This window comes from Herpailurus yagouaroundi, unplaced genomic scaffold (genome assembly GCF_014898765.1).
Source record: "Herpailurus yagouaroundi ecotype Mexico unplaced genomic scaffold, PumYag 162572, whole genome shotgun sequence".
Taxonomy (NCBI): Eukaryota; Metazoa; Chordata; class Mammalia; order Carnivora; family Felidae; genus Herpailurus; species Herpailurus yagouaroundi.
Window position 1 is genome coordinate 61,750 of NW_024423293.1, and position 27,024 is coordinate 88,773.

The following is a 27,024-nucleotide window of genomic DNA, read 5'->3' on the forward strand; positions in this document are numbered from 1 at the left end:
TCACATTGAAAAAAAGTTTATTTAAAAAAGTTCTAGCAGCAAGAACAGTAACAAAACAAAAGGAGACGGACAAACAAAACAAGAAGGAGGTTGTGTCCTATGGGACTTGCCTCTCCTCCATTCTTTAATCTAGTTCTTTATACCGAGCAAACATGACTCTTCGCACAGCGTCTCGGTAAGTCTCGTTGGACTGTCTCTTGCTGGTTCTTCCTGGAGCCCCTACACTGGGCCCCCTCATCCGGCCTTCAGTCTGTAACACAAAGACAAACAATGAAGTGAGCTCTATGAATTAATTAGCCTCAGGGCTGGCCTTTGATCACAAGCATTTCTGGACCAGTAAAGAACAGGATATAGGAGAATTTTTTAGAATGTTTAATTAATTAAAAAAAAAAAAACACCCAAGATGAATAAGGAGGGCAGTGGAGCTATGGCCTCAGGATACAGGATTCAATACCAGACATAGGGGAAACCAGTCTCCTATCTTCTATAGCTGGTGTTTCAGAGGGGAACCAAACCAACACAAAATGGGCAATGTTCCCTCCTATCACCTTTTCTCTCTTCTCTTTCTGAAATGTGAGGGGCAAAGCCCTTCATGGGAACAGAACTAACTTCATGCTCCTTAAATTGTAGCCATTTTAACTCCTCTGATGACAATGCCTCTCAGAGATGCTTCTGTACTTTTTATTATGGGTTCCCTGGTTCTTTTCACCACACGATCTGTCAGTCTCAAACTGCCTGATTCCCATACTTTCCATCTTACTCCATGTAAGAGTAAGATGAGCCCCATTCCCACTCCCAACCAAACTACAAAGGGCCCAGAATGCCTAGTTAGAATCCAGTAATCAAGACTGATGGGCTCCTTCAGCTCTTGTGTCCTTCACCAGCAGTGGAGAAAGCCTAGCTAAAAGGCAAAGACAGCTCCAAGCCAAAGTGAGAGAAAGTATATTCCAGGTTCACGCCACCCCCAACAAGATGGAAACCATTTCACCTCCTCTGCTGAAGCCAATCCAGGATGGCCATATCCAAGGCCTGCCCCCTTCCTCCAGCCAGTGGTCTGTTGGACACAGCCTCCTTTGTTGCTACTGTCAATACCTTCTTTGCCAACAGGTTTACGATCACTGTAAAAGCAGCAGAAATACTTAGACACCAACACTTTCAAAGTGACCATTTGTGAGCCTAATAGAAACCTCTGTCCTCTTGATTCAGATTTGCTTCCTCTTAAGTATTTTAAACAATAGTTTTGTGTCTATTGTCTATGCAACAGGGTTTGTCCTGGGGATGTACAGAGATGACCAAGACCTGACCCTGTTCATGGGGAAGGATATAAGGAGGATAATATGTCCACAGATGCTTATAACACATTGAAGAGCTCAGCCATGGATGTGGCACCAGGAGATATCTCCTATGGAAACAGCAGAGAAAACACAAACTCTGAAGGTGTATCACCAAAAATGATGAATTTCAACAAGAAGGCACATCTGAACGGACCAAAAGCATGAGAGGAAAGGAGGCCACAAGTAAGAAGTAAAAGAATACAATTTGTCCAGGAGAGGAGAAGTAGCCTTGAACGTCATGCTCAATCATGACTCTGGACTGCATCCTTCAGGTAAAAACAAAAAACAAAACAAAACAAAACAAAACAAAACAACACAACACCTGAACTCTAGGCCTCCCTCTAAGCAAGGTATACCTTCACAAAAAAAGTGTGTTTTAGAGATTTCTGTTCATAAAGATGGTTTTGGTGGCAGGGTAGAGAGTACACTGAGGATTGAAGAACAGAGATTGAGAGTAAGGAGTCTAGTTTGGAGGTGAGCTAGAAAGGGGGACAAAGCTTAATTAGGGATGTGGCCAGTAACAACACAGGGGATAAAGGAGTAAGACTGGGTCAGACCAGGTAGACCAGGATGCAGTGACGTTACTACTCCGAAAAAGGAACACAGTAGGTTTAGCAGGGCTGGAGTATGATATATGATACAATACTGAGTGTTTAATGTGAAGACCCTAAGAGGTCTCTAAAAGAACATGCCCAGGAGTAAATACAAAGGGTAATTTTGCACCCAGAAACCTGAATGGCCTTGGGATGGAGTCACAGGACCTGTTAGCCTGTTAGTGATGGCTGAGGTTTTGGGTACCTCAGACAGTCCAGGTCAAGAGGGTGGAGCAGCAAGAATAAAAGTATTGAGGGCAGAGTCCTGGAGAAGATATGGAATTTCCTAGAAAACCAAGAGAAGCAGGAGAGAAGACTAAGAAGGAAGAGAACCTGTAGAATGTGGTATGATTGGTGCCAGAATACAAAAGGGTGTCCTCCTGCACCCAGCCCAACTAACTCAGAGCTAAGGTGCTCTTCCTTCTCCTAATGGACCCCTTTACCATTGCCTTAGTCCAGTATATTTCAAATTGTGGAGAATGACCTAATAGGGGGTTACATTGATTAAGTGGTCCTGCCTTAGCATTTCCTAAGAACGCAAACAGAAAAAACTAGAATAAAAATATCAGAGTTTTATTACATACAGTAAAGAAATATTTTAAAATAAAGTTTAAAATTTATTTTGAGAGAGAGAGAGAGAGAGAGGAGAGAGGAGAGAGGAGAGAGGAGAGAGGAGAGAGGAGAGAGGAGAGAGGGTCGGTCAGGGAGGGAGGGAAAAAGAGAATCCCAAGCAGGCTCCACAGTATCAGCATGGAGCCTGACACGGGGACTCGAATTCATGAACCACGAGACCATGACCTGAGCCAAAATCAAGAGTAGGCCACTTGAATGAGCCACTCAGGTGCCCCTAGGAAGTATTTTCCATGAAGATTTCTTTTTCAGGTACTTACACACACATGATTATTGGGCCATGATTAAATAAATCTCTTACTGTGGGTGGTCAGCAAATAAGTGGAATGCCAGAGCCCCAGACCACATCAACTCTTCTCTGGGGCCTTTCTCCATCAGTGATCTTCCCCATTCCCATGTTCATAACCTACCCTGGCTATTAGCTCTTTCACCTACCAACACATATACCTGTTCAAGTCTCACCAGAACAATGCCTTGCTTAAAATCATTTCATAACCTCCCACAGCCCTAAGGCAAAGTCTTAGCATGGTGTTCAAGGAGTATGAACTTCATGAACTGGCCTCTGTCTACTGAGCCAGCCTCATCTCCTGTCACTCAGCCATATAGCCCCAGTGTCCAGTTCCATCAAGCTACTTTCTTTTTTTTTTTTTTTTAATTTTTAAAATGTTTATTTACTTTTGAGAGGTGGAGAGACAGAGCAGGAGTGGAGGTGGGGAGCAGAGAGAGAGGGAGATAAAGAATCCGAAGAGGCTCCAGGCTCTGAGCTGTCAGCACAGAGCCCGATGCATGGCTCAAACCCACAAACTGCGAGATCATGACCTGAGCTGAAGTTGGCCACTTAACCAACTAAGGCACCCAGGCGTCCCTCCATCAAGCTACTTTCATCCACAGTGTATGCAGTTTCCTCCAACTGAAATGCCCGTTCCTTCTCCACTGGATTTCTATGTCTGCCGTACAAGACACAGCATCACCTAAACCTTCCTTGTCCTATGTTCAGTTGGTCAAGGATAATATATGTCTTGTCCACCTGAATATTCCTGGCGCTTAGTGCAGTACCTGTACACAATGGGTTATCAACAAATTGTACAAAACTCTGGGCTCACGACTCAGGACTATCTGACTAGAAACAAGCACATGAATCTAGAGATCATGTACATCTATCAGCAGCCGACTATCCATTCAGTGCCTATGTGTGAGAATGGAGGTTCCCTAGAGAAAAAGCCCGAGACAGTGACGTTCTTATCAGGTCCATAGGAGGCATAGCATTACTGATGAGGAGAGAAAGAGTTACCAGCCATGGCCACTCCAGCCCTGGCTTCAAGCAGCTAAGCAGCCAGGCATCTTCCATGCAAACATACATATTTCCCGAGTAAAGCCAGGTGGTCAGAGGCTGGAGTGAACCTTATGCTCAAGGAGTTCAGACAGAACCTGCTCCCACTAACCTCAGTTACCCCTAAAAGAAAAAGAGCAGCACAGCTGGAGAAAGATGGTTTCACCATTAGGCCTTGTGGCCTAGGCTGAGTGAAAAGTTCCCGGCTTACCTGTCAGTTTCCCTGGAGTATTTAATTCGCTTCCTTTCTGGAGAGTCAAAAGATTGGAGCTTTTCCCTGCGATCATTTCCTCTTTCTTTAAACCTTCCCTGTTGGTCAGCAGAATAAAAGATCTGAGATTTCCATCTAAGGGGGTTGGGTAGTGGGGAAGCTTCACTTTACTCCTGATATTCCTTCTTTTTTTTTTTTTTTTTTTTTAATTTTTTTAAAAATGTTTATTTATTTTTGAGACAGAGAGAGACAGAGCATGAACGGGGAGGGTCAGAGAGAGGGAGACACAGAATCTGAAACAGGATCTAGGCTCTGAGCTGTCAGCACAGAGCCCGCCGTGGGGCTCGAACCCACGGACCGTGAGATGATGACCTGAGCCGAAGTCGGCCGCTTAACCGACTGAGCCACCCAGGCGCCCCTCCTGATATTCCTTCTAATGTGAAGGGAGTTCAACTGGTAACTCCTGGAATCTCTTGCTACTTCAAATACTCTTCTTGAGAAGCAGTGGCTCCTCCAACTGGTAAATTTGAGAAGAATGAGCTACTGTGCTTGACTCACAGCTGTGTTTTCCTCTTCTGAGGAGGAGGTGCTCTCCAGTAGAACTCCAAAGGAGGATTCCTAATGGTCACATAAGACCTGGCCCGGTCAGTGAAGCCTGCGGCTGTGTAGGTGAGTCTGCCTAATTATGTGATCTAGGCAGCAAGTCCATTTAGCTCTAAACTAAACTACTTCCTCCAACCTAGCCTCTAATAGTAAAAGATGTCATTTCAGCAGCCCTATCCAACACTCCTTCATTGATTTTAAAAGCTGTGCAGGGGGGCGCCTGGGTGGCTTGGTTGGTTAAGCATCCGACTTCGGCTCAGGTCATGATCTCACGGTCCGTGAGTTCGAGCCCCGCGTCGGGCTCTGTGCTGACAGCTCAGAGCCTGGAGCCTGTTTCCGATTCTGTGTCTCCCTCTCTCTCTGCCCCTCCCGTGTTCATGCTCTGTCTCTCTCTGTCTCAAAAATAAATAAACGTTAAAATAAAAAAAAAAAATACTTAAAAAAAAAAAAAAGCTGTGCAGGAAAGAAATGCTATTTATTTGACCTATCTGGAGACCCTAAACTAACACCACTTTTAAAAAATAGATTAAGGGGCGCCTGGGTGGCGCAGTCGGTTAAGCGTCCGACTTCAGCCAGGTCACGATCTCGCGGTCCGTGAGTTCGAGCCCCGCGTCGGGCTCTGGGCTGATGGCTCGGAGCCTGGAGCCTGTTTCCAATTCTGTGTCTCCCTCTCTCTCTGCCCCTCCCCCGTTCATGCTCTGTCTCTCTCTGTCCCAAAAATAAATAAAAAAAAACGTTGAAAAAAAAAAATTAAAAAAAAATAAAAATAAAAAATAGATTAAGATATAATTTATAAACAATGAACTGCACCCATTTTAATGTAGTTTGAGGAGGTTTTTTTTTTTTAGTATTTATTTTTGAGGGGGGGAGAGAGACAGAGAGAAAGAAAGAGAGAGAGAGAGACAGAGCGTGAGTGGGGGAGGGGCAGAGAGAGAGGGAGACAGAATCTGAAACAGGCTCCAGGCTCAGAGCTGTTAGCACAGAGCCTGATGCAGGGCTCAAGCCCACAGATCACGAGATCATGACCTGAGCCAAAACGAAGAGTCGACATTCAAGCGACTGAGCCACTCCCAGTTTGAGGAGTTCTGATAAATGTATATACCATCTTTTAGGGCCTCTTCATTCTGTGTCTTCAGCACAGCCTACAAATTCCACACCAGAAAGTATAAAGGGTTGGGGTCAAGGGAGTAACAGGTCACCAAAGCTTACCTCCTGTTCCCTCCTTTCTAGATAGGCTAGTTCCTGCTCAGACTGTTTTATCTTCCGATGGATTTCCAGGTTTTGCTGAGAAGAGAAAAAGTTCTAGGAGTACAGGTCTAGAAAAAGTGGCCCTAGAAAGTGTTTCTAGGCCTTTCCCAATAGCTGCTTTAGGACTGTGGCTCCTTTCACTGACCAACTCTCCTGAATGATCAGTCTACCCTGCAAGCAACAATTCTTAGCTAGACTGGCTTTAGGCTCACCAATGAGACCCCAAGTTCAACTGCTGGCTTGTCACACAGATTAGTTATGTGGTGTGGCACGAGAGACCTTACTCTACTACTCTCCAAAACATAGAAAACACAAATCTGGGTTATATGGTAAAAATTATGACAGAGGGGAATCTGAGCACACCAGTAAAGAAAATGAAATGTCAACAAATGCTCTGCCTAATACCACCTGCCCCCCACCACCATTCTCAGGCACTATTCACTTTTTCAAACCCTCAGAGAAATATGAAAAGGAGAACCCAAGCTCCTAAAAGAACAAACAGACTGCTCTGAGAGTCCTGTATTCCTTGAGGGTCCCCCACGTCTTAAGCATGGCTCTACTACACAATATCCTCGGGCACATATAAGAAACTTGAGGTGTCCAGAGCATCTCTTGTATGGACAGGGGATTCTTTGCACTGGATCACTGCAAGGAAAGGAGAAAGTACTACAGTCCACTTTCCACGGTCCCAGGGTCAGTTCACCAGACTTCTGGCTCCTCTTTCCTGACATTAGACATTTAATATCATTTTCATTAGACAGCTTAAATTTATTTTTATTTTTTAAAAAATTATTTATCCTTTTATTTTTTTAAAAAATTATGCCCAATATGGCTTGGACTCACGACCCCAAGATCAAAAGTCACATGCTCTACCCAACTGAGCCAGCCAAGAACCCCCAGAGAGCTGGAATTTAAATGTGTCAGTCTCATGACTCAGAATTCTAGAAGGGCAAAGGGACTTGGGAAGTAATCTGTTGCAGGGAGTGTCAGGAGCCTCTCACCCCCATAGAAACTCTGCAGAGCCTCCACTGAGGCAGCTGGGAGAAGAGGTGTGCCTATTACCAAAAGCAAAGTTTCTCAGCTTTTAGCTACATAAGACTTTGGGTTTTATACTAAGGGAAAGTTGAAATCCAATCTCCTCACTGGCTCTAGCAAATCTGCTAGAGAAGGAGTGTGAAATAAATCACCCTATACTGAAAACACGGATCTGTCTATGGGCTTTCTTTGTCCAGAATTTGGCTCCTTGGTCAGTACATCTAAATGGGAAGACTGCAGGGGAGGGCCAGTGTATGTCAGTTTAGCACCCCAACAAAAGATGTCGTGCCATGATTTATAGGTGTTTTACCACATGAAGAGGTGGCAGAATGTGACCCACCTTTGGGGAAAATTGCACAGTATCAGAGCTAGACAGAACCAGGTGAAGGCACCAAGTATCACAGAAGAGAAGGGGCTTATCTGAGGTCCAATTGTTAGCTTAATGGAAGAGCTAAGATGAGAAACTCAGCCAGTTAAGTTTCCTACTCCATGACCCCCTCTCCTCCTGTCTTCAGTGCAGCCTCCGTGTTTGGTGTCCCAGTCCCAGCCATGCTGCTTGCCTTGGGTCTACAAAGTGAGGTTTTGGAAGGTGAGCACAGCCTTAATGCAGAGCAACTCGTAACAAAAGGTGGAGGAACAATTCATTTTGAAATTGGGCTGTGATGCTCATTGATAGTAAGAGTCCAAAGTCTGAAAGGTCAGAGTCCCTTCCCCATACCTTGTGCAGGTCTGAGAGCTGCTGGTGTTTGATCAGAACTTCTTTGTTGGGAAACTGCCTTCTGCAGAGCAGACAAGCCAGTTTATTCCAGTCAGTGAGTTTGTCTTCTTCGTTCTCCTTCTTGGTCAGTTCCTCCCTTTGTGGGGGCTGTGCTGTGCGGGGCTGTGGAGGAGGGGTCTGTTCCTCCTCTTCTTCCTCCTCGTAGTCACTGTCTCCTCCATATTCACCCAGGAGGCCAATGAGTGGGTTTATCACCTTAGGCTGGAAAGAGAAGGCCAGAGATTAAGACTAACTTCAATCTATATTGTGGGGCCTGTTTTCTGAATATTCCAATATGGGTATATCTCATTTCTTCTTTTAGTTTGAATAATAAACAGTGGGCTCAAAATAGGCCCACTGACCGCACTGCTCCTTCCCAGATGGAAGGCAACATGGTTTAAGCTTGATTTTTCTCCTTGATCACTGAGATAAAACCAGAAAGGTTCCGTTAGAGGTGACTCTAGCAACAAACAGTGAAGAGAAAGAAGGGAAAGGGGAACTGACATAAACATGGAAGTTACGAGTTACAAAGAGGAAGAAATAGCAACAACCCCCAAGTCACTGTAACCCATGCAGAAAAGGAAAGATAAACTTTATTAAGGCTATAGTAAGGCTATAGCAAAAGGGATTTAGGAGGAGGATTAAAAAAGCACATGGGGGCGCCTGGGTGGCACAGTCGGTTAAGCGTCCGACTTCGGCCAGGTCACGATCTCGTGGTCCGTGAGTTCGAGCCCCGCGTCAGGCTCTGGGCTGATGGCTCAGAGCCTGGAGCCTGTTTCCGATTCTGTGTCTCCCTCTCTCTCTGCCCCTCCCCCGTTCATGCTCTGTCTCTCTCTGTCCCCAAAATAAATAAACGTTGAAAAAAAAAAAAAAGCAAATGAAGGATAAGCTCTCAGGTAGACAGCTCCTGAGTGACGCAAAGGCAAAGGCAAAGGCAAAGGCATGGATAGGACTGATGCTACAATGAACTGTACTAGTAATACGGTGCAGGCAAAGAATATTTACCAGTAGTTTATAGGAACTATGAAATAATGACGCATGGTCAGTGGCCTATGATCAATCAAAATAAAAATAAAGCATGGCCACTATTGTTATATATTTACATTTAACCAGAATCATCTGCAATTGGAGGAGACCATCATTTTAATGCATCTAAAAAATGGGTACCAAGTTTAGAACTGTTCACTTTGGCCAGGCAGGCAAACTGTCAAAATGACCATGCATGCATTCCCCATCTGTGATTCTTATGCAGCACCAAAAAGGCAGGGAAAAATGGAGCCAGGGAAATGGGTTTCCTGGGTCATTTAGAAAAGAAGAATTAACAAGACCAAGATTATAACTTAAAAAGGGCCAGGTCCTCCCTTGGTCTGGTGGGATTGGCACAGGGTACAAAGAAAGAGGACAGATAACTGCCTCTGATTCTCCAGTTATATCCCTATTAGCAGATAGGAACATTTATCTCATGTTCATATTCAAGAAAAGTCCTTGTTTGTGAGACAGAGAGAACAAAAGGACCAACACCAAAGTGAGGCATCAGCCTCTGAACTTCCTTTCTCATATGGAACCAGCCCCAGCCTCTCAGCCCAGGGCCTTGGCTTAGTCTTACTGGTGGAGGACTCTCTTCTTTCTTCACAGTGGGAGGCAGGGGCTTCTTAAAGACGTCCTCTGGGGGGGCTGTCCCCTCACTGGCATTTTCCTGAAACTGACCAAACCCATGATGATTCTTATGATACTCATAAAAGCTGGTTAACAGTTAACCCTGTTGAAATTAGTCAGATTTTCCAAACCTCCTAATTTGTGAAGTATCTGTAATGTTGCTATAATGCTTTCAAAATAAAAAAGCCTTTAAAAACATAACATTCAGTGTATATGGAGTGGTCACTATATGTCAGGAACCAGATGAGGCATTTTTATGCACTGTCATCCTTAGTCTTTACTACAACCCTCCAGGATAGGCATTAATATCCTCATTTTACAAATGACTGGGAATACTGTTAGAAAGAATAAGTGGCAAAGCAGAAGTCTAGGTTCTCAGAAACACATACATACTTTCTCTCTCTGCCTGTATCTCTAGATAAACAACCAGCAGTATTAGAAGGGGGAAAAAAAGGTAAGTTATGAATTGAACCACAAGCAAATTCATCATTTTCACTAATGCTTAACTGGTGCCAGGGCAAATCAATAGAATTCTTTTGAAACTAATCTGGCTCTATGTCAGGAGACACAAAAATGTTCAACATCTTCCATTTTGAAAATTTATCCTAAGGAAGTAATTTAGAAGGAGAAATAAAATACTAACTAAATGATGCATATTACAACAGAATAAGACTAAAAAGAAGAGACAAATTATACAGGAACGATGAAGAAAATGATGGTACAGTTTTACTGTGAGTTTTTTTACCATACAGGCATTAACATAATAAAGAGTATTATAGAACCAGGGAAAAGCTACTTACGATCAAATATAAACTGAGCAGAGAACAAACTGGTAGCCTTACCACAATTACACCTACAGAAACATCAAGCACTGAAGAGGGGGAACAGGAGAGTGAAACTGTGCGGAGCCCAGGTGTTAGGATTTGAACTCAGCCACTTTGTTCTACCAGCCATGATTTTTATGATTGTGAAAGAGTTACCCACTGCCTATAAAAAGACAAGTGGGGGGCGCCTGGGTGGCGCAGTCGGTTAAGCGTCCGACTTCAGCCAGGTCACGATCTCGCGGTCCGTGAGTTCGAGCCCCGCGTCAGGCTCTGGGCTGATGGCTCAGAGCCTGGAGCCTGTTTCCGATTCTGTGTCTCCCTCTCTCTCTGCCCCTCGCCCGTTCATGCTCTGTCTCTCTCTGTCCCAAAAATAAATAAAGGTTTAAAAAAAAAAAAAAAAAAAAAAAGACAAGTGGATTACTGGCATTTTTTTGGTCACTTGTCTCTTCAACCCCAGATTTCCTCTAGGACTCCTTTATTTGAATCTGTAATTATCTGGTAAAGAGCAGATTCAAAAGCCCTCTTACCCTTGTCACTCCTCGGTCTTTTTTCTCCTTGCCATCTCTTTTAGATGCCTCCTTCTTGCTACTTGACTTTCCTTGAATGGTGGATTTCTTTTCCTTGATCTCCTCTTCTTCAGGTGACCCAGGGTCCTGGGGCACATAGACTTCTTGCTGCGATACGGTTACAAACTGTTAAGTCTGCAGAATGTCTCACTTTCTCAGTTAATTCTAGGTCTAAGGAGCAAGTTTCCTTCTAGGGGAAAGAATGGCTCTCTTCCTCACAAGCCTAAGAAGAGACCACATCAAACAATCTAGAAACTCTCTCCAGGGGCCAGGAAACATCCAGACCACTCACTGTCCATTTTTCCAAGAGCAGCACTGTTCTTACCTATAATGCCACAAAGCATTGCTTTTCCATATAGGCAACAGTTAACAGAAAGGTCACCATCTTTAAATCCTGAATGAACACAACTCAATAAACACAACATGATATAACATGTGGACTCTAAAAGACACCCGACTAGACATGAGGTACAGACAATATAACAGAGCAGCTGCCAGGAATGGAGAAATAGTGAAACTTCTATAAATTTCAACATTGTCACTTTTCATGTAATGAGCAACCAGAAAATCAGGGAATAAAATCTTCACAGTAACAAATTACAGGTACTTTTCTCCAAAGAATCAGTGACCAAGTAAACCAACCAAAAACTCACCTGAGTGTTGGGGTCATAATAAGTGCCTGCCAAAGGGTCATAATAGTAGCCAGTAGCAGAATCATATATGTAGCAGTCAGATGATGCTAGTGGGAACAAAACCAAGCCAATGTTAGTTAGTCCTTGCCCAGTGAAGCCCTTGCTGGGAACTTACCAAGAACAACCCAAGAATGGGGTTGGCCAACCCAAACAGGTGCAGAACCCATAGATGGTGCTCTCTCTGAAGGAGCACCCCAGTCAACAGTATCTCTTGCTAACTTTGTGACTACAAAGATTTCAGTTAATGAGTAGTCAAGACCAAAAAGACCAAAAGAAATAAAACAAGTCACTTACACTGTTGTCCTTGTCGATTTGTATCTGAAGACCAGTCTGAATTTCTGCTTCCTCCTCTCCTATCTCGGAAATACTTTTTACCCTATCACAGAAAGGCAAGTTAAAATTATGGAACTTCTGATAGCTCTCAGAGTACTCCCCAACTGCTGACACCTACCTGATAGTAGTGCATGTGGTCAGAATGGTCCCCAGAATCATTTCTGTAACAAATAATGCAACAGGTCTTGAGTCTGCTACCAAAAAAATCCGTGAGGACTGCCTACAGATTTGCCAAGAAACGTTCTTTCCCCCATTTTGCAGGGAAAGCTACCAACCCAGACAGCAAGCAGGCCTGGCAGTATGGAGGCTCCTACAAAGCCACTGCTGAAGCAAAAGAGCAAAGGAAGTGAGGGTGCTAGAGCAAGATCTGCTCCATCCCTGTAAGCCTGCCTCTCCAACGCAGCCACTTCCCAGTTACCGCTCCTGGGGCAAGATAAATATAGGAGTAAAGAGGAATTACGTTTCCTAGTACTGTGGGAGTATATGAACAGGGCCAGGGAAGTGGGGCGTCAGGACATCATTTTCTTAGGATTCCAAGGGGCAAGGATAAATCAAGATTTTTCTGCACATCCAAGACAGTATCATCATTTGAGACCCAAAGATACCAGGAAGTGAAGAGGAAAGGGACTAAAGTATCTAGTAGTGCTATTTAAGGGGGAGAAAAAAAAAATCTAGAGTCAGAATAAGGCAAGTTTCAGAAAAAGAAAACACGCATACGTATCTGAAGCAACCCATATCAGAAGATACCATGTCTTACTATCTCTGCCTTTTATCAGTTTCCTCCCAAAAACCTGAGTAGGGGAATCACAAAGGAGGCCCACTCCTCTGCCTTACCTTCGTTTTCCAGTGGCCAAGTTTACAGCTACCATCTTCCCATCGATACTAAATGGCGGATCAAGGTTCTGTAAGATCTTCACTACACGAAGAGCTTCCTGGGGAACCAAAGATACATTTCAGCACAGGGAGAGAGAAAAGGCCATGTCCTTTGAAAGAGAACTGAACATGGATTTTCCTTCTCAAAAGAAAAATGTACTGAACATTATGTTCTGGTCATAACTGTAATAGTAAGAGCACACTGGCAAAAACAGGCAAGTCTTGATGAAGTGTTGATCAGAATAGTGGTCACAGTAGACACCAGTTTCTCTGGTATTGATATCAGAAATTCAAATTCAAATTCTCTTCTGCAATTGTCATTGCATCAGATCCAGTTTACAAAGTCCCTTATGATTTCTGAGCATGAAATCTAAGAAATACCAATGATTTTCATTACTACCTTCACAATATTAGATAGAAAGCCCAACAACTAAAAATTCAAGCCACAAGAATCTATTAAAGCAACATTTTGAGGAAAAGAGCGAACTGTCCTATTACCATCAAATATAAGACCATCTATGGCTAAGCAAAACAAATTTCAGAAACAAGAAAATTCACTAAATCTTGAAAGGTTCAGCACATAGGTAACATAAGAACGTAGTTACTTGTGAGGAATCAATCTATCTATCCATCCATCCATCCATCCATCCATCCATCCATCCATCCATCCATCCATCCAGAGTGTGCCAGTGGGCGCACGTGAACAGGGAAGGGGCAGAGAGTGAGAGAGAGACTCCCAAGCAGGCTTTGTGCTGATGCAGGGTTTGAACTTACGATCTGGGAGATCATGACCTGAGCCAAAATCAAGAGTCAGACGCTTAACTGACTGAGCCACCCAGGCACCCCAGTTCTCATGTTATTTTAATTGGACATTGTAAATGCCATAAAACAAAACCAGATTTGGAAAAACACTCAAGAATTCTAACTTTAAAAGGATAGTCCCTTCATCTGAGTGAGCATTAAACCCAAAGGAAAGAACAAGGGGGGTTGTGATGCCAGATAGCACATGAGTATTCCAACGATAAGGAAGCCCCTCAAATATCCTTAAGGATTCTATAGCCAGCTGTCCCTTGGCTATTCCAAAGCAGAGGAAACTTACCGCATGGGAGTCAAGGTCAATAAAGCCGTAAGTGTGGCCCATGGGGCCGGTTCTGTTCTTGATGATACGGACATTGGCAGTAGTAAGGCGGACGTAGGGCTCTAGCACTTCCACTATGACCTCAGGTGGAGTAGACCGATAGATGCGTTTTAGCATGATTGCTGAACGAACCATGCACAAATGGGAAAGGAGCAAAGAAAGAGAAAGGTTAATTTTCAAAGCCCTCAAAGCCTGATTGTCTTTTTAAAAAAATGTTTGTTTCATTTCATTTTTTGAGAGAGAGAGAGCATGAGCAGAAGAGGGACAGAGAGAGAGAGAGAGAGAGACACCCACACACAGAATCCGAAGCAGGTTCCAGGTTCTGAGCTGTCAGCACAGAGCCTGATGCGGGGCTCAAACCCATGAACTTGATCACGACTGAGCCGAAGTTGGACACTTAACTGATTGAGCCATCCAGGTGCCCCTAAAAATGTTTGTTTTTGAGAGACAGAGCGCGCATGTGCACGCATGCACACACACGTGAGCAGGGGAGGGGCAGAGAGAAAGGGGGACAAAGGATCTGAAGTGGGCTCTGTCCTGACAGCAGAAAGCCAGATGCGAGGCTCTGACTCCTGAACTGTGAGATCACGACCTGAGCTGAGGTCGAAAGCTTTAATTGACTGAGCCACCCAGGTGCCCTTGATTGTTCTTTTTATACTACAGATGCCATTCTGCTCTAGCAAGGCTGATTCTATAAAACAACATTGGTCATATACGTCAAACGTTTCTTCACCAATACTCAGAAGTTTGAATAGCAACTTGCTATTTGGAGGATATAGATTCCTTTGACTAGTATGGCAAGGCCTGCAGAAAGCAAGAGCCTCCACCATAAGGTGAGCAGTTTTAATAGGGTGTGGGAAAGAGCTGGTCCCCAACCACAAAACAGACCATCTAAATTCCAACTGAGGTAGTCAAAATCTAGTACACCCCCTGACAAACCACTTACTTTTGCTCTCCCCATCCTGGCGTGTCTCCCCAGACCATGGCTCCTTCTCTCGGTCTCTTCGGAAGGTAAGCCCTTCCCTTCGAGAAGGAGGCAGGTATCTTTCTGCTTCTCTCTTTTGATGTCCCAAGCGTGGTTCTTGTCCTTCTTCCCGCTTTTTAGGTTCAGATTCTTTATCACCTGACCTTGGAGACTGGTTGGGTTGTTTTTCTGATGCTGCTGGTATGGATGTTTTCTGAGGCTGAGGATAGGTTACCAATTCTTGTTTGGCCTCTGTCACTAGAGGAACAGAAACAGAAAGAGAATCTCCAGCAGGTTTCATCCAAAAAACACTACTGCTGTGATTCCTCCTTACCTGCCACCAAATACTCATATTGGAATGCTTTTAACAGTCTTAGAAATACCTATAAAAAAACCCTCTAACAGATTTTAAACAAGGCTAATGAGTCCGCATATGTTATACTTCAAAGAAACCACTCAATTATTGAAAAAATTTCATCTTATGAGTTCTCTATTACTTTCCAAACATTTAAATATAAGAAATCCTTCATGAGACTCCAGGCCTGAATACTAAAACCAATGATAAGAATATATTTGGCAACAAAATTACCAAAGATATGATTATTGCCAGAAGTTTGGTAGAAACATATTTTCCAAATGTTTATGTCTAGGAGCCTTGCTTCTTCCAGTGTTATGATACTATGAAAGCTGCTTCAAATTCTCCAAGACCATGGGTGGGCCCCCTCTTCTCTAGGAAGTTAACAGACCTACCTGAATATGGCTCATTCACATGCAAATAATTATAATGAGCAAATGTCCTTCAAAATATAGCTGATTCACTTCAAATCTCTTTCTATAGCAGGACAATTAGTCCAATTAACTAGGAGCATAGTTTTGCAATTAATTCAGTCTTGGAGGGTTCACAGAAAGTCATGTGGCTCAAAAAAAGACATTCTATAGGAGCAATATAGACTGCTTAATAGCAGTGACAGGCAATTAGCGAATACCTGCTTTACATGTTTCCAGGTTAAAGTCGTCTCAGCCCTCTTGGTGGTATGGTACCCAAGGATTTTTATAAACCATCCTTTCATTTGTTAGAATATATGGAGAAAGAAATCTTTCTTGAGGGAAAAAACACAATTTTGCCTAATCTGAAGTAATACAAGTTTAAAAATCTCATTTACTCACCTTCTCAGAGGTTGGTTTGGTCTCTACAGCATGTAGGGCCTTCCTTAAAAGATTTTCAGAACAGCTGATTCACAGTCCTCACTAGGGAGCAAACTCTCCACTACAGCTCAAAATCCCAGCTAAGAAACTCTTTGAGGCATTTAAGTTCTAAACTTGGAACCAACAGGTCCTTCAGAAGGCTACCTGGATCCATACACTGAACTGTATTTTATGGTCACGCCTTAGCTCTCCTGAAGGGGTAATATCAGAAAAAGGCACATAACAGTCACCACTCTAGGACTGTTGTTACAGATGCCCTTGACAGACTCCTGGAGGTTGTCTAACTAAAGGTTCTCTGCAGAGATTTACTTTAAAGTTCAGGGACTGAGAAGCTATTAGGTTTATCCTTCTATAAAAACAACATATACTCTCAATCCTATTTTCTCTTGTTCATATTTTTACTGTTATCTTAACAAATATTTTTCTGTTGAAGATTCTGAAATGTTTAGGTAGAGTGTAAATAAGAACAGCATTTCGATAAAAATGATTCGCAGTAACTTCAAAGCAGTGGGGGTAAGGGTCACATGGACTAATGCTGCGTGGACTCTTTCTCAACTTAACATCCTTAACTGTACTCTAAACAGCACTACTACTGACCTCTAATCAGCTGCTCACTTAGCCCCCTCAGTGTGAGGATCCTGCAAACCCAGCTCTTTCCCCTGGCGGAACTCTGACATCCAGTACCATTCAGAAACAGGTCACATGAGGGCAGAGATCACAATGCACTTTGAAGAGCTTTACAGATCAACTTGTATTTAGGGATGACCACTCTTTAAAGTCAAAGAGAACATGAAGTTTGTTTTGCTCAGTACACAAAAGAGAAGCCACCACCACCACCTCTGCCACCACTCACCTTCCCTTGGGCACTTGCAGAGTGAACATGAAGATCGGTACCCAGCTACGCTGGCCTTACACTGCATGGGAAAGGGAAAGACTTTAAATTTGACCCAAGGCATTTTTAAAAATCTTATGTATATTGAACACAACAGTACCTGCCAAACATGAAAGAAATAAACCATATCCCAGGTCACCATAAAGCCTAACAAATCTGACGTCCCCCCCATTCACCAGAGCAGGCAGACAGAATCTGGTGAGCTGCTGTTTGAGAGCTGCGTTCCAACAGGGCACCTAGCTCTGGAGCAGCCCCAAATGCTTTTGCCCAGAACAAAGACTTCTATAGGAAATAAATTTAACTAAGAAAATTGGACTTTTAGGGACGCCTGGGTGGCTCAGTCGGTTAAGCATCCGACTCTTGGTTTCGGCTCAGGTCCTGATCTCACACAGTTCATGAGTTCGAGCACCGCATCAGGCTCTGTGCTGACAGCACGGAACCTGCTTGGGATTTCTCTATCCCTCTCTGTCTCTGCCCATCCTCAGCTTCCTCTCTGTCAAAAAACTAAATAAACATTAAGACAATTTTTAAAAATTAAAAAAAAAAAAACAAAAGAAAAGAAAACTGGTTGTCAAATGGTTTATAGGATACTACTGCCTCAAAGCCATTGCCATTCACAGTCTGCATCCAACATTTCATTCTGAACTGCTTATGACAGACCCAACCAGGCTTGGCTGGAACTGAGAATTCATTTATCAATTCCCCTTAGTCAAACACTGATTTTAAAAAAGGGCAACAAAACAGGAGGAACGTACTGAAGCAATGTGAATGTAGTTCTTCTTGTCTGAACCTATGAATAAAAAGTTAAGCACATCACCCAACCCCAAAGACCCTGAACTTTTGCCAATGAGCTTCTAAGTAGTATGAGGACAGAGAGTTGACTGGCAGGAAACCAAAGAGCAGGAACCATGAAGAAAATGCTGCTATTTGAGCAGGGCCTTGTAGGGCAAGTAAGGAATGCCAGATGGAGGAGAGAACAATAATCACAGAAGCAGAAACTAGTGAGTAAACAGCACACACCAGGTACCAGGCCTGTTTCAAACATCGTCACTTAAATGATTTGGACAACTATTATCTCCTCATTTTGTAGAAGATGAAACAGGCTTGGAGAGGGTAAGTAACTCGAGTAAAGTCATTATAATTGATTACTTTGTTGTTCCCGTCTCTGTGTCAGAGCCCCTGTCTATGTCAAGTGACTGTGGTACCTCTCTGCAACATGACTGCCCTCCCCTCTCTATTGTCACCTTTGGCCAACAGTGTGAGTGGGCCTGGCAGAAGCTCTAAGAGTCATCGCTTTGTGAGAACGAGCCTCTCATTCTCTCCCTCAGCCACAGGGAGAGCAATACCACATTGGGACTGTTCCATCCACCTGCATCCCAGAAAGAGAGGCTGTGGAGAACTGAAATAATGACCCATAGCTCCAAACATGTAATTCAAAGTAAGAATATGTGGGGCGCCTGGGTGGCTCAGTCAGTTAAGTGTCTGACTTCAGCTCAGATCATGATCTCGCAGTTGATGAGTTCGAGCCCCACATTGGGCTCTGTGCTGACAGCTCAGAGCCTGGAGCCTGTTTCAGATTCTGTGTCTCTGTCTCTACCTCTCTCCTGTTCACGCTCGGTCTCTTTCAAAAATAAAACAAACATTAAAAAAATTTAAAAAAGAATATGTATATCAATTTAAGTCACTAGGATTTGGAGGCTGCTTGTTATTACAGAAGAGATGTCAGTGGTAGGTCAGAAGCCTAACCTCCCACCCACCCCCCCCAGTCACCTTGGTTTTTTTAAGTACCATAACCTTCACCTGTTTCACATGTCCCGTAATTTCCAGTATATGTGGGAGTGCAACCATCACTACAGTCTAACTTTAGAATGTCTTCATTGGCCCCATTCTCACCAGTCCCATGGAAGAGTACAATATAATGTCTTTTGTGTCTGGCATAGTGTTTCCAAAGTTCATCCATGTTGTAACATGTTTCAGTACTTCATTCAATTGCCAAATAGCATTCCACTATATGGCTGTACCACATGTTGTCTGTCTATCCATTCATCAGTTATGGACATTCAGTTGTTTCCACTCCTGGGCCATTATAAATCATACTGCTATAAATATTGTTTTTATTTAAAAAAAATTTTTTTTAACGTTTTATTTTTGAGACAGAGAGAGACAGAGCATGAACGGGGGAGGGGCAGAGAGAGAGGGAGACACAGAATCGGAAGCAGGCTCCAGGCTCTGAGCCATCAGCCCAGAGCCCGACACGGGGCTCAAATTCACAAACTGTGAGATCATGTCCTGAGCTGAAATTAAGAGTTGGCTGCTTAACTGAGCCACCCAGGTGCCCCTAGCCAAAACAATTTTAAGAAAGAACAAAGATCGGGTGCCTGGGTGGCTCAACTGGTTAAGCGTCCAGCTTTGGCCCAGGTCATGATCTCATGGCTCATGAGTTCAAGTGCTACATCGGGCTCTCTGTCAGAGTAGGGTCTGCTTCAGATCCTCTGTCCACCCCGCCTGCTCCGCCCCTTCCCTGCTCATGTGCTTTCTCTAACTCTAAAAAAAAAAAGAAAAAAAGGAACAAAGCTGAAGGACATACTTATCAATTCCAAAATTTACTACAGAGCTACAATAATCAAAACAGCATGGTACTAGCATAAGGAAAAAAATATAGATCAAAAGAATAAAATTGAGTGTCGATAGAAATCAACCTATAGACCCCTGTCGATTGATTTCCAACAAGAGTGCAAGACCACTCAATAGGAAAAGAATTGTGATTAAATAAATGCTGCTGGGACGACTGGATACCCACATGCCAAAGAATGAAGCTGCACAGCATGAACAAAAATTAACTCAAAACAGATGAAACATCTAAATATAAAAGCCAAAACTATAAAATTCTCAGAAGAAAACAGGGGTAAATCTTCATCACCTTGGATTTGACAATGGTTTCATGATACCAAAAGACAAACAACAAAAGAAAAAACAGCTGAACTAGACTTTATCACAATTTTTATGCAAAAAACACTATAAGAAAGGGAAAGACGGGGCGCCTGGGTGGCGCAGTCGGTTAAGCGTCCGACTTCAGCCAGGTCACGATCTCGCGGTCCGTGAGTTCGAGCCCCGCGTCGGGCTCTGGGCTGATGGCTCAGAGCCTGGAGCCTGCTTCCGGTTCTGTATCTCCCTCTCTCTCTGCCCCTCCCCCGTTCATGCTCTGTCTCGCTCTGTCCCAAAAATAAAATAAAAAACGTTAAAAAAAAAAAAAAGAAAAGAAAGGGAAAGACAGGGGCGTCTGGGTGGCTCAGTCAGTTGAGCATCCAACTCTTGACTTCAGCTTCCCAGGACACCCATGATCAAGCCACGCATCAGGCTCTGTGCTGAGTGTGGAGCCTGCTTAAGATTCTCTCTCTCCCTCTGTCCCTCTCCCTTGCTCCTGCTTGTCTGCACTCTCTCTCATGAATAAATAAAAAAAATAATAAATAAATAATAATAAAAATAAGATAGAAAGTCAAAGACAACACACAGGATGGGAGAACATATTTGCAAATCACATATCTGATAAGGGTTTTATATCCAAAATATATAAATAACTTTCACAACTTAATAACAAAAAGACAACTCATTAAAAATGGGCAAAGGACTTGAATAAACATTTCTCCAAAGAAGATATATAAGTGGCAATAAGCACATAAAAAAGATGCTCAACATCATTAGTCACAGGGAAACGCAAGTTAAAATCATGAGATATTATTTCACACCCACCAGGATGGCTATTTATCAAATAAGGGTTGGGGTGCCTGGCAGGCTCAGTTGGTAGAGTGTCTGACTCTTGATCTTGGGGTTGTGATTTAGAGCCCCACTTTGGGTGTAGAAATTACTTAAAAATAATCTTTTTTAAAAAGGGGATTAAAAATTACAAATGTTGGCAAGAACTGTGCAGAAATTGGAACTCTCATTTATCGAGGGTGGGCATGTAAAATGGTGCAGATGCCGTCTATAGAAAACAGTTTGTTGATTCCTCAAAGAGTTAAAACATAAAAGTAACATATGACCTGACAATTCCTGGGTATATACCCAAATAACTGAAAATGTGTGTTCAAGCAAAAACCTGTACATGAATGAATATTCACAGTAGTCTTATTCACAATAGACAAGATGTGGAAACAACCCAAATGTCCATAAACTGATGAATGGATAAACAAAATGTGGTATAGCCAGATAATAATTATTCGGCCTAGAAATGAATGAGGTACTGATCCACAGCATGGATAAACCTTGACAACATGCTGAGTTTGAAGGCAGACACAAAAGACCACATATTATATGATTCCACTTAGATGAAATATCTGGAATAGGCAAATCCACAGAGCTAGAAAGTAGATTAGTGGTTTCCTAGGAAGTGAGGAAAAAGAGAATGAGGAGTGACTGCTAATAGATACAGGGTTTCTTTCTGAGGTTATGGAAAAAGTTCTAGAACTAGATAGTGTTGACGGTTGTACAACATTGTGAATGTACTTAATGCCACCGAATTATATGTTTTAAAATGGTTAAAATGATAAATTTAATGTGTATTTTATCACAATTTTTGAAAAAGTTAAATGTTTTCATAAAATGACACCATAAAGTAGTATATCATGAAATATGATACTTTGGTCGATGACAACCACAGCTATTCAAATTATATTTCACTGAGATTAACAAAATGTCAAACTAAAGTTTTTACTGAATTTCACCAAGTTCTATGATGAACTTTTTAATGAATCCTGGTTCAGGAACTTTGTAACTTTTTTAAAAAGTTTATTCATTTTGAGAAAGAGAGAGAGAAAGAGAGAGTGCACATGCACATGAGAGCAGGAGAGAGAGAGAATCCCAAGCCGGCTCTGCACTGTTAGCACAGAGCCCGATGTAGGGCTCCAACTCACAAACCGTGAGATTGTGATCTGAGCCAAAATCAAGAGTTGGCTGCTTAACTGACTGAGGCACCCAGACACCCTGAAACTTTGTAAATTTTTCACAATTATTTTTGAAACTAAGCAATGAAAAATGACAAATTTTATTTTCATGCTCATTTACAATCTGGCTAGACTTCTAAGAAGAGTATGGCCTAAAATCTTTAAATATGCCTTTCAAGAAGAATATTAGAGTTTAACAGAGGTATGATGCCACAGTACCTAAAGTTCCATATCCTTGGAAACCTTTTAATATCCAAAAAATATATAACTCCCACAGAACCAGCCTTTCAAAACACTAATTCCCCTGTAACCACCCCCAGGAAGGGTAACCAAGGAGAGGTTGTAAGTCAAGGCACTGCTTTCAGTTCATCATCAATAGAAAAGCATGGCATATGTCCCTTGAGAAGGTGCCTCCAACAGGCCAATAGACCCAGAACCCTCTATGGCCACAGACAGCAGCCTGGGAAGCAGGAATGGTGGCTGAACTTGCTCTGACCCTCAGTTCATTTGAACTAAGGAAGAAGAGCTCAGTGCTCAGCAATGCATACTACCAGATAGCACTCCTGGAGACACGGAGGAGCTATGATGCTGGATCTTTACTTCTAAGGAACAGAATTCCAGGCACTTACCCGTTTGCAGTACCAAAAGTCCGGGCCTGATATATACTCAAGGATGACCTCTTTGTCATGGATCATTAGAGTTCCCTGTGAAGACAAAGATAGAAGCCATCAATGTCAACCCTCAGAGAAACAGAGAGACAGGAAGGCACAGACCGCCTTTCCAGTCCCCAAGCTGAAACATTTTACAAAGAGTGGCCTATTCATCAACAAAAGGAAATGGCTGTTTTAAGCCACAGACTTGGGGCAGTGTGGCAGAGCAAGCTTAAGCTTAAGCTTAAGGAAAGGGCGTGGCAGAAGGTGATATCAGTCTTCGGCCTTGGCTCCTGTGGGTCAAGGTGCTGTCCTTGGGCAGGATAGGCCCAGTCTACTTCTCCAGAGGTCATGTAGTGCACTTTCACATAAATCCCAGCAAGTCTCCCCCACCTGGCTTGGCGCTAGCACACTATCAAGAAGCAAACTCTTCCTTCTGCAGCACAGAGGCACAGGAGCCCTCTCAATTGTCTTCTTTTCCATGGCTAACTCAAAAATCTCCTTGGGAGAGGTAGGTAGGGCTCTTAACTTTGGTGCCTGAAAACTTTCTTTGGAACACTGGCCGCATGGCAAAAGCACCAGGAAAAGAGGCACAACCCCAATGACAGGCAGAAAGGAGAAAGGTGAAAGCTTCACGGCAGGTCACATCCTTATGGCAGGAACCTGAATGGCTGGTGGTGGCAGCAGAGGTGTTGGCGGCAGTGGTGGCAGCAGCATCACTCTGGCTTGGAGCCTATGGAGTGAGCTAGCCATGAGATCTGAGGAGCAACCATTGGCAAATAAGCACTTTGGGGAAGTCTGGCACAGGAACAGGTGGGGAAAGGGGATCAGTAAGCCTGCAGTTAACAGAGTTCCTTTGCCTCTGCATTTTAGAAAAGTCACAAATTCTATTTCATATTAAGAAAAAGTTAAGTTTTAATAAACACTAGCCAGCAGACACGTGTTAGAGTAGAGGAAAAAAATCTCTGCCTACTGACAAGAGACCCTCACCCACACTGGTAAGTGAACTAACCGAGAATGCGACTCTGGAACTAGCCCCTGCGCTGTGTTCATTCTCCGCCCTCTAGGGTCCTCTGTGTCTCCTCAGACAGGGCTCTGAGTTCTACAAGGCATTTCTTTGCAATTGGACCTCAGTTTCTTGCTTGAATCCATACATCTGTCAAATAATGCTTTACCTCTCTGCTTTTCACACCAAAAGAGTCAAGAGAAATACACAGAATAAAATTATTGTCTTGTCAAAACCAAAGGAAATCTGCCCACCTACCTAGGTCCTAGAATCTGGTCTCTGAGAAATTGTTTCTTGGCTCGTTCTCAAGGTTAGAGGATGATGGCAATAAAAATTTGCTAACGTTTATTAGGCATTTACTCAGAGCCAGGAACTGTTAAGTATGTTATTTTATTTAATCCCCTAAATGATCCCATAAAATAACATTATCTCCACTTTACAGATGAGGAAACATGCTCAGAGTCAAGGTCATCCAGATGGTGAAAGGTAGAGCCAGATTCACATGTGGGGCTGTAGATAAGGGACCTCCTGCAGCATTCATCAACTCTTGTTCTGTATTAGGCACAAGCAATCTGCTCTCAGAAACCAATCCAGGAAAGAGCAAAACTCTGCAGGCACAGAGGGTCAGGGAACTATCACTCTGCCAAGCTCTACCCATACAGGAGGTTGGTCAAGATGGTACCCTTCCACCCATAGGCAGTGTATCACATCATTTAAGAATATGGACTCTGGATCAGGTTCCCTAAATCTGAATCCTGCCTCTACCTCATGACCTTTAACAAGGACCTTAATTTCCATGTTCTTTAGTTTCCTCATTTGTAAAGTAGGGATAACAGTACCTATTTCATAAGGTGGTTATGAAGATTAAGTAAATTAATACATGTAAAGAGCTTAGAATGGAATACAGTGAGGGCTCAATAAATGTATTTCAACTCCTAAGTGCTAAAAAAGGACTAGAATCAGCAGGTGAGACTAGACAAGGTCAAAATGCCACTCGCTTCACCTCATTTGCTTGACAGGTTAATATAATATTTCACAACCCATTTCAATCTACTAAAAGACTAAAGCTTTCACAGGAAATGGTCACCACACATCAGAACCTATATCTTCATGATAGCACTTAATGTTAGTTGTCAATTGCTGGGCCAGATCTTAGTGTCCAGGCTAAATCCTGCTGGCCTTTTATTATCGTACCAAGTGCAGTACTTGGTATAGAAAAGGAACTTAAGCACTTGGGGAATGAACAAAAGACTAAATGGATCCAACCATCCCTGGAAGACTGAAGTGCTTAGCACACAGTGGCTCCGGAGGGAGGTACTGCTGTCGTAGTGTGCATCTGTACACCCAATCCACAAAATGTGTGGGTTGCCATTCGAAGAGTGAACGGTGCTGCAGAACAAGGCACTACTGTGAATACAGTCAATTGCAAATTTTGATTTTACCACTTGAGGCATCAGTAGATTCAGGAATTTCTAAGGCAAAGAGCCTTTATACTTCCAGGGTAACAAACATGTGACTCCAGGAATCACGGATGACTTTCTGTCCAGGGTAGGAAACTCCTCCTGCCAGGAGCACTATTAGCATATCAACTTTAGGAAGACTGCCTTCACCTCATGTGTTACAAAGGCAATGATTCCCAATTCCTCAGAGTCCTCTACAGCTAGGACGACTCTTTCTTTTCAACCTGCACACGGCAAGACATAAAGCTGCCAGAGGAGACCACTGCTAAAGAATATGAAATGGTTTTAACATCACTATTGAAGAACAGCCAATTGTTTTAATAAGAATAAACAGAACACAGAAATCATGTGAATGAGAACAATCAGGTTTATCTAGGATTGATTCCCCAGCTGCTATCACACTTAGTCTGCCCAAATATACCAAGCACAGGTGTGATATGCACTATACCCCTCCCTATCCTGTGGCCAGGCCCTTTCTTCAGACTGCGTACAAATCTGCCAGTGTCTCCTAAGGAAGCAAGCTGTGGGGAGTTGAGTTAGTAAAAATTTAAATATTAATAAGTAAAAAATAATAAGTCATTAAAAATGATTTCATCACTTTTTGGTTGTCTACTTTTAATTGTCTATCATCTACCATCTTCACACATTAGGGCTTTTATTCATCATTTGAATTACTGAGTTTTAATTATTAAGCTACTCAGGCAAAGGTACCATGAAGACCACGAGTCTAACTAACCATGTCTGGCTCCCAAAGAAGAGGAAATGTCAAATTTTACATTTGAAAGTAAAACCAAAGACACCTCCTTTCTCAGTAGTGTTAGACTGGGCTTAAATTAGATTAAAACCTGCTAAAATTCTCTAAGACCAAAGCCCTCACTTGACAAAGTCATCTAGAGATGTTCTTAACTATAATCTCAAGGGGTTTTAACGTGAAGCTGCAGGAAGCTAGAGACAACTGCACTCCTGGAGAGTAAAGCAAGTCCTTATTCTCCACCTCGGGGACACTAGACAAGAGCACACTCTGTCTGGGTCTGAGGGCTGCTGAACTCAACACAATCATTTCCATTTCCTTTTTCAGCTGCTGCTCCCAGAGACTTCATTCATAACTTCATTTTGTGACTGTCAACCTGTGGAAAGGACTTGGGTCAGAGAATTAAATAAGAATCTACCACATGGTTCACCTGGCTTATAACCAAGCCCCAAGAATTCTTAAGGTACTGGGGAGGTACAAGAGCACATGGGAAGGGGAAGAACATTTCTGGCCAGCAGCTCGGCATGTGTGTTGAAGATCTCCAACACAAGTGCAGTCCTAGTCACACTGTACTGACAGCATGGCGGCTGTGCAGGAGAACTGGTATCCCGTTAAAGCGTGGAGTGAGACAGGATCAAAAGGCAGGGAGAAAGTATGTGAGCCTTGTGTACAACTCACACTGAAACATCAGCAATCCCTCCTCGTAGATTTGTGCTTCTTCCAAACACAGGATGAGAAAATCAGGTTACTGGTGGCTGAGAACTGGTACTGTTTATCAGAGATAGTAATCTTTATTCACAAGGCAATTACAGTTTACAAAGGCATTCTTCATAAATGTCACCTTGCTCAATCCTCACAAGTAGGGCATATATAGAATTTATTTCCACATGGGAAAGAATGGCTGGGATACATGGAACAGCTTGCCCAAGGTTACAGAGCTAGTTAGCAACACATATAGAACCAAAAGTCGGGTTTTCTTTTTGCCATACTGTTTTTCTTTGTTTTTAAGCTTCCAGGGAGTCAGCCATCTTATAATAGTTGACACATGAAAGGTGGCTTCTGATGAAAAGATGCATAAAGTCTAAAGAAATTTGCAGGCAATGGCCCCGTAGGGACTTTTTAGAGAGACTGTCGTAAAGGCCCTGCTTCCTGACTGTGTTGCCAACCCCCCCCCCGCCCCAAGTGGCCTGCTCAAGTGGTCTTTACGTTCTTAAAGCACTACAATTACTTTAGGCACAAGCCTAAGACAAAGACAGTTGGTAGTAAGTAGCTGCTACCAGCAGTTTCAACCACCTAGCAATCAAATGGTCCCACAGAAAGAATACAGCAAGA

The 27,024-nt window shown here is 43.0% G+C and overlaps 1 protein-coding gene across 1 annotated transcript; it reads right to left on the reverse strand.

The window, feature by feature from the left end:
* LOC121026859 (RNA-binding protein 6) lies at positions 1-24,344 on the reverse strand. Its single transcript, XM_040469666.1, has 16 exons — positions 23,488-24,344; positions 22,455-22,529; positions 16,847-16,907; positions 14,770-15,045; positions 13,785-13,945; positions 12,647-12,744; positions 11,931-11,973; positions 11,774-11,855; positions 11,441-11,526; positions 10,749-10,895; positions 9,348-9,443; positions 7,703-7,963; positions 5,911-5,985; positions 4,099-4,196; positions 989-1,118; positions 1-250 (listed from the first exon to the last, which is right to left on the reverse strand). The coding sequence occupies exons 2-16, from the start codon at positions 22,518-22,520 to the stop codon at positions 125-127; spliced, it is 1,806 nt and encodes a 601-aa protein (XP_040325600.1). The 5' UTR covers positions 22,521-22,529; positions 23,488-24,344; the 3' UTR covers positions 1-124.
* Positions 24,345-27,024: the final 2,680 nt, after the last annotated feature.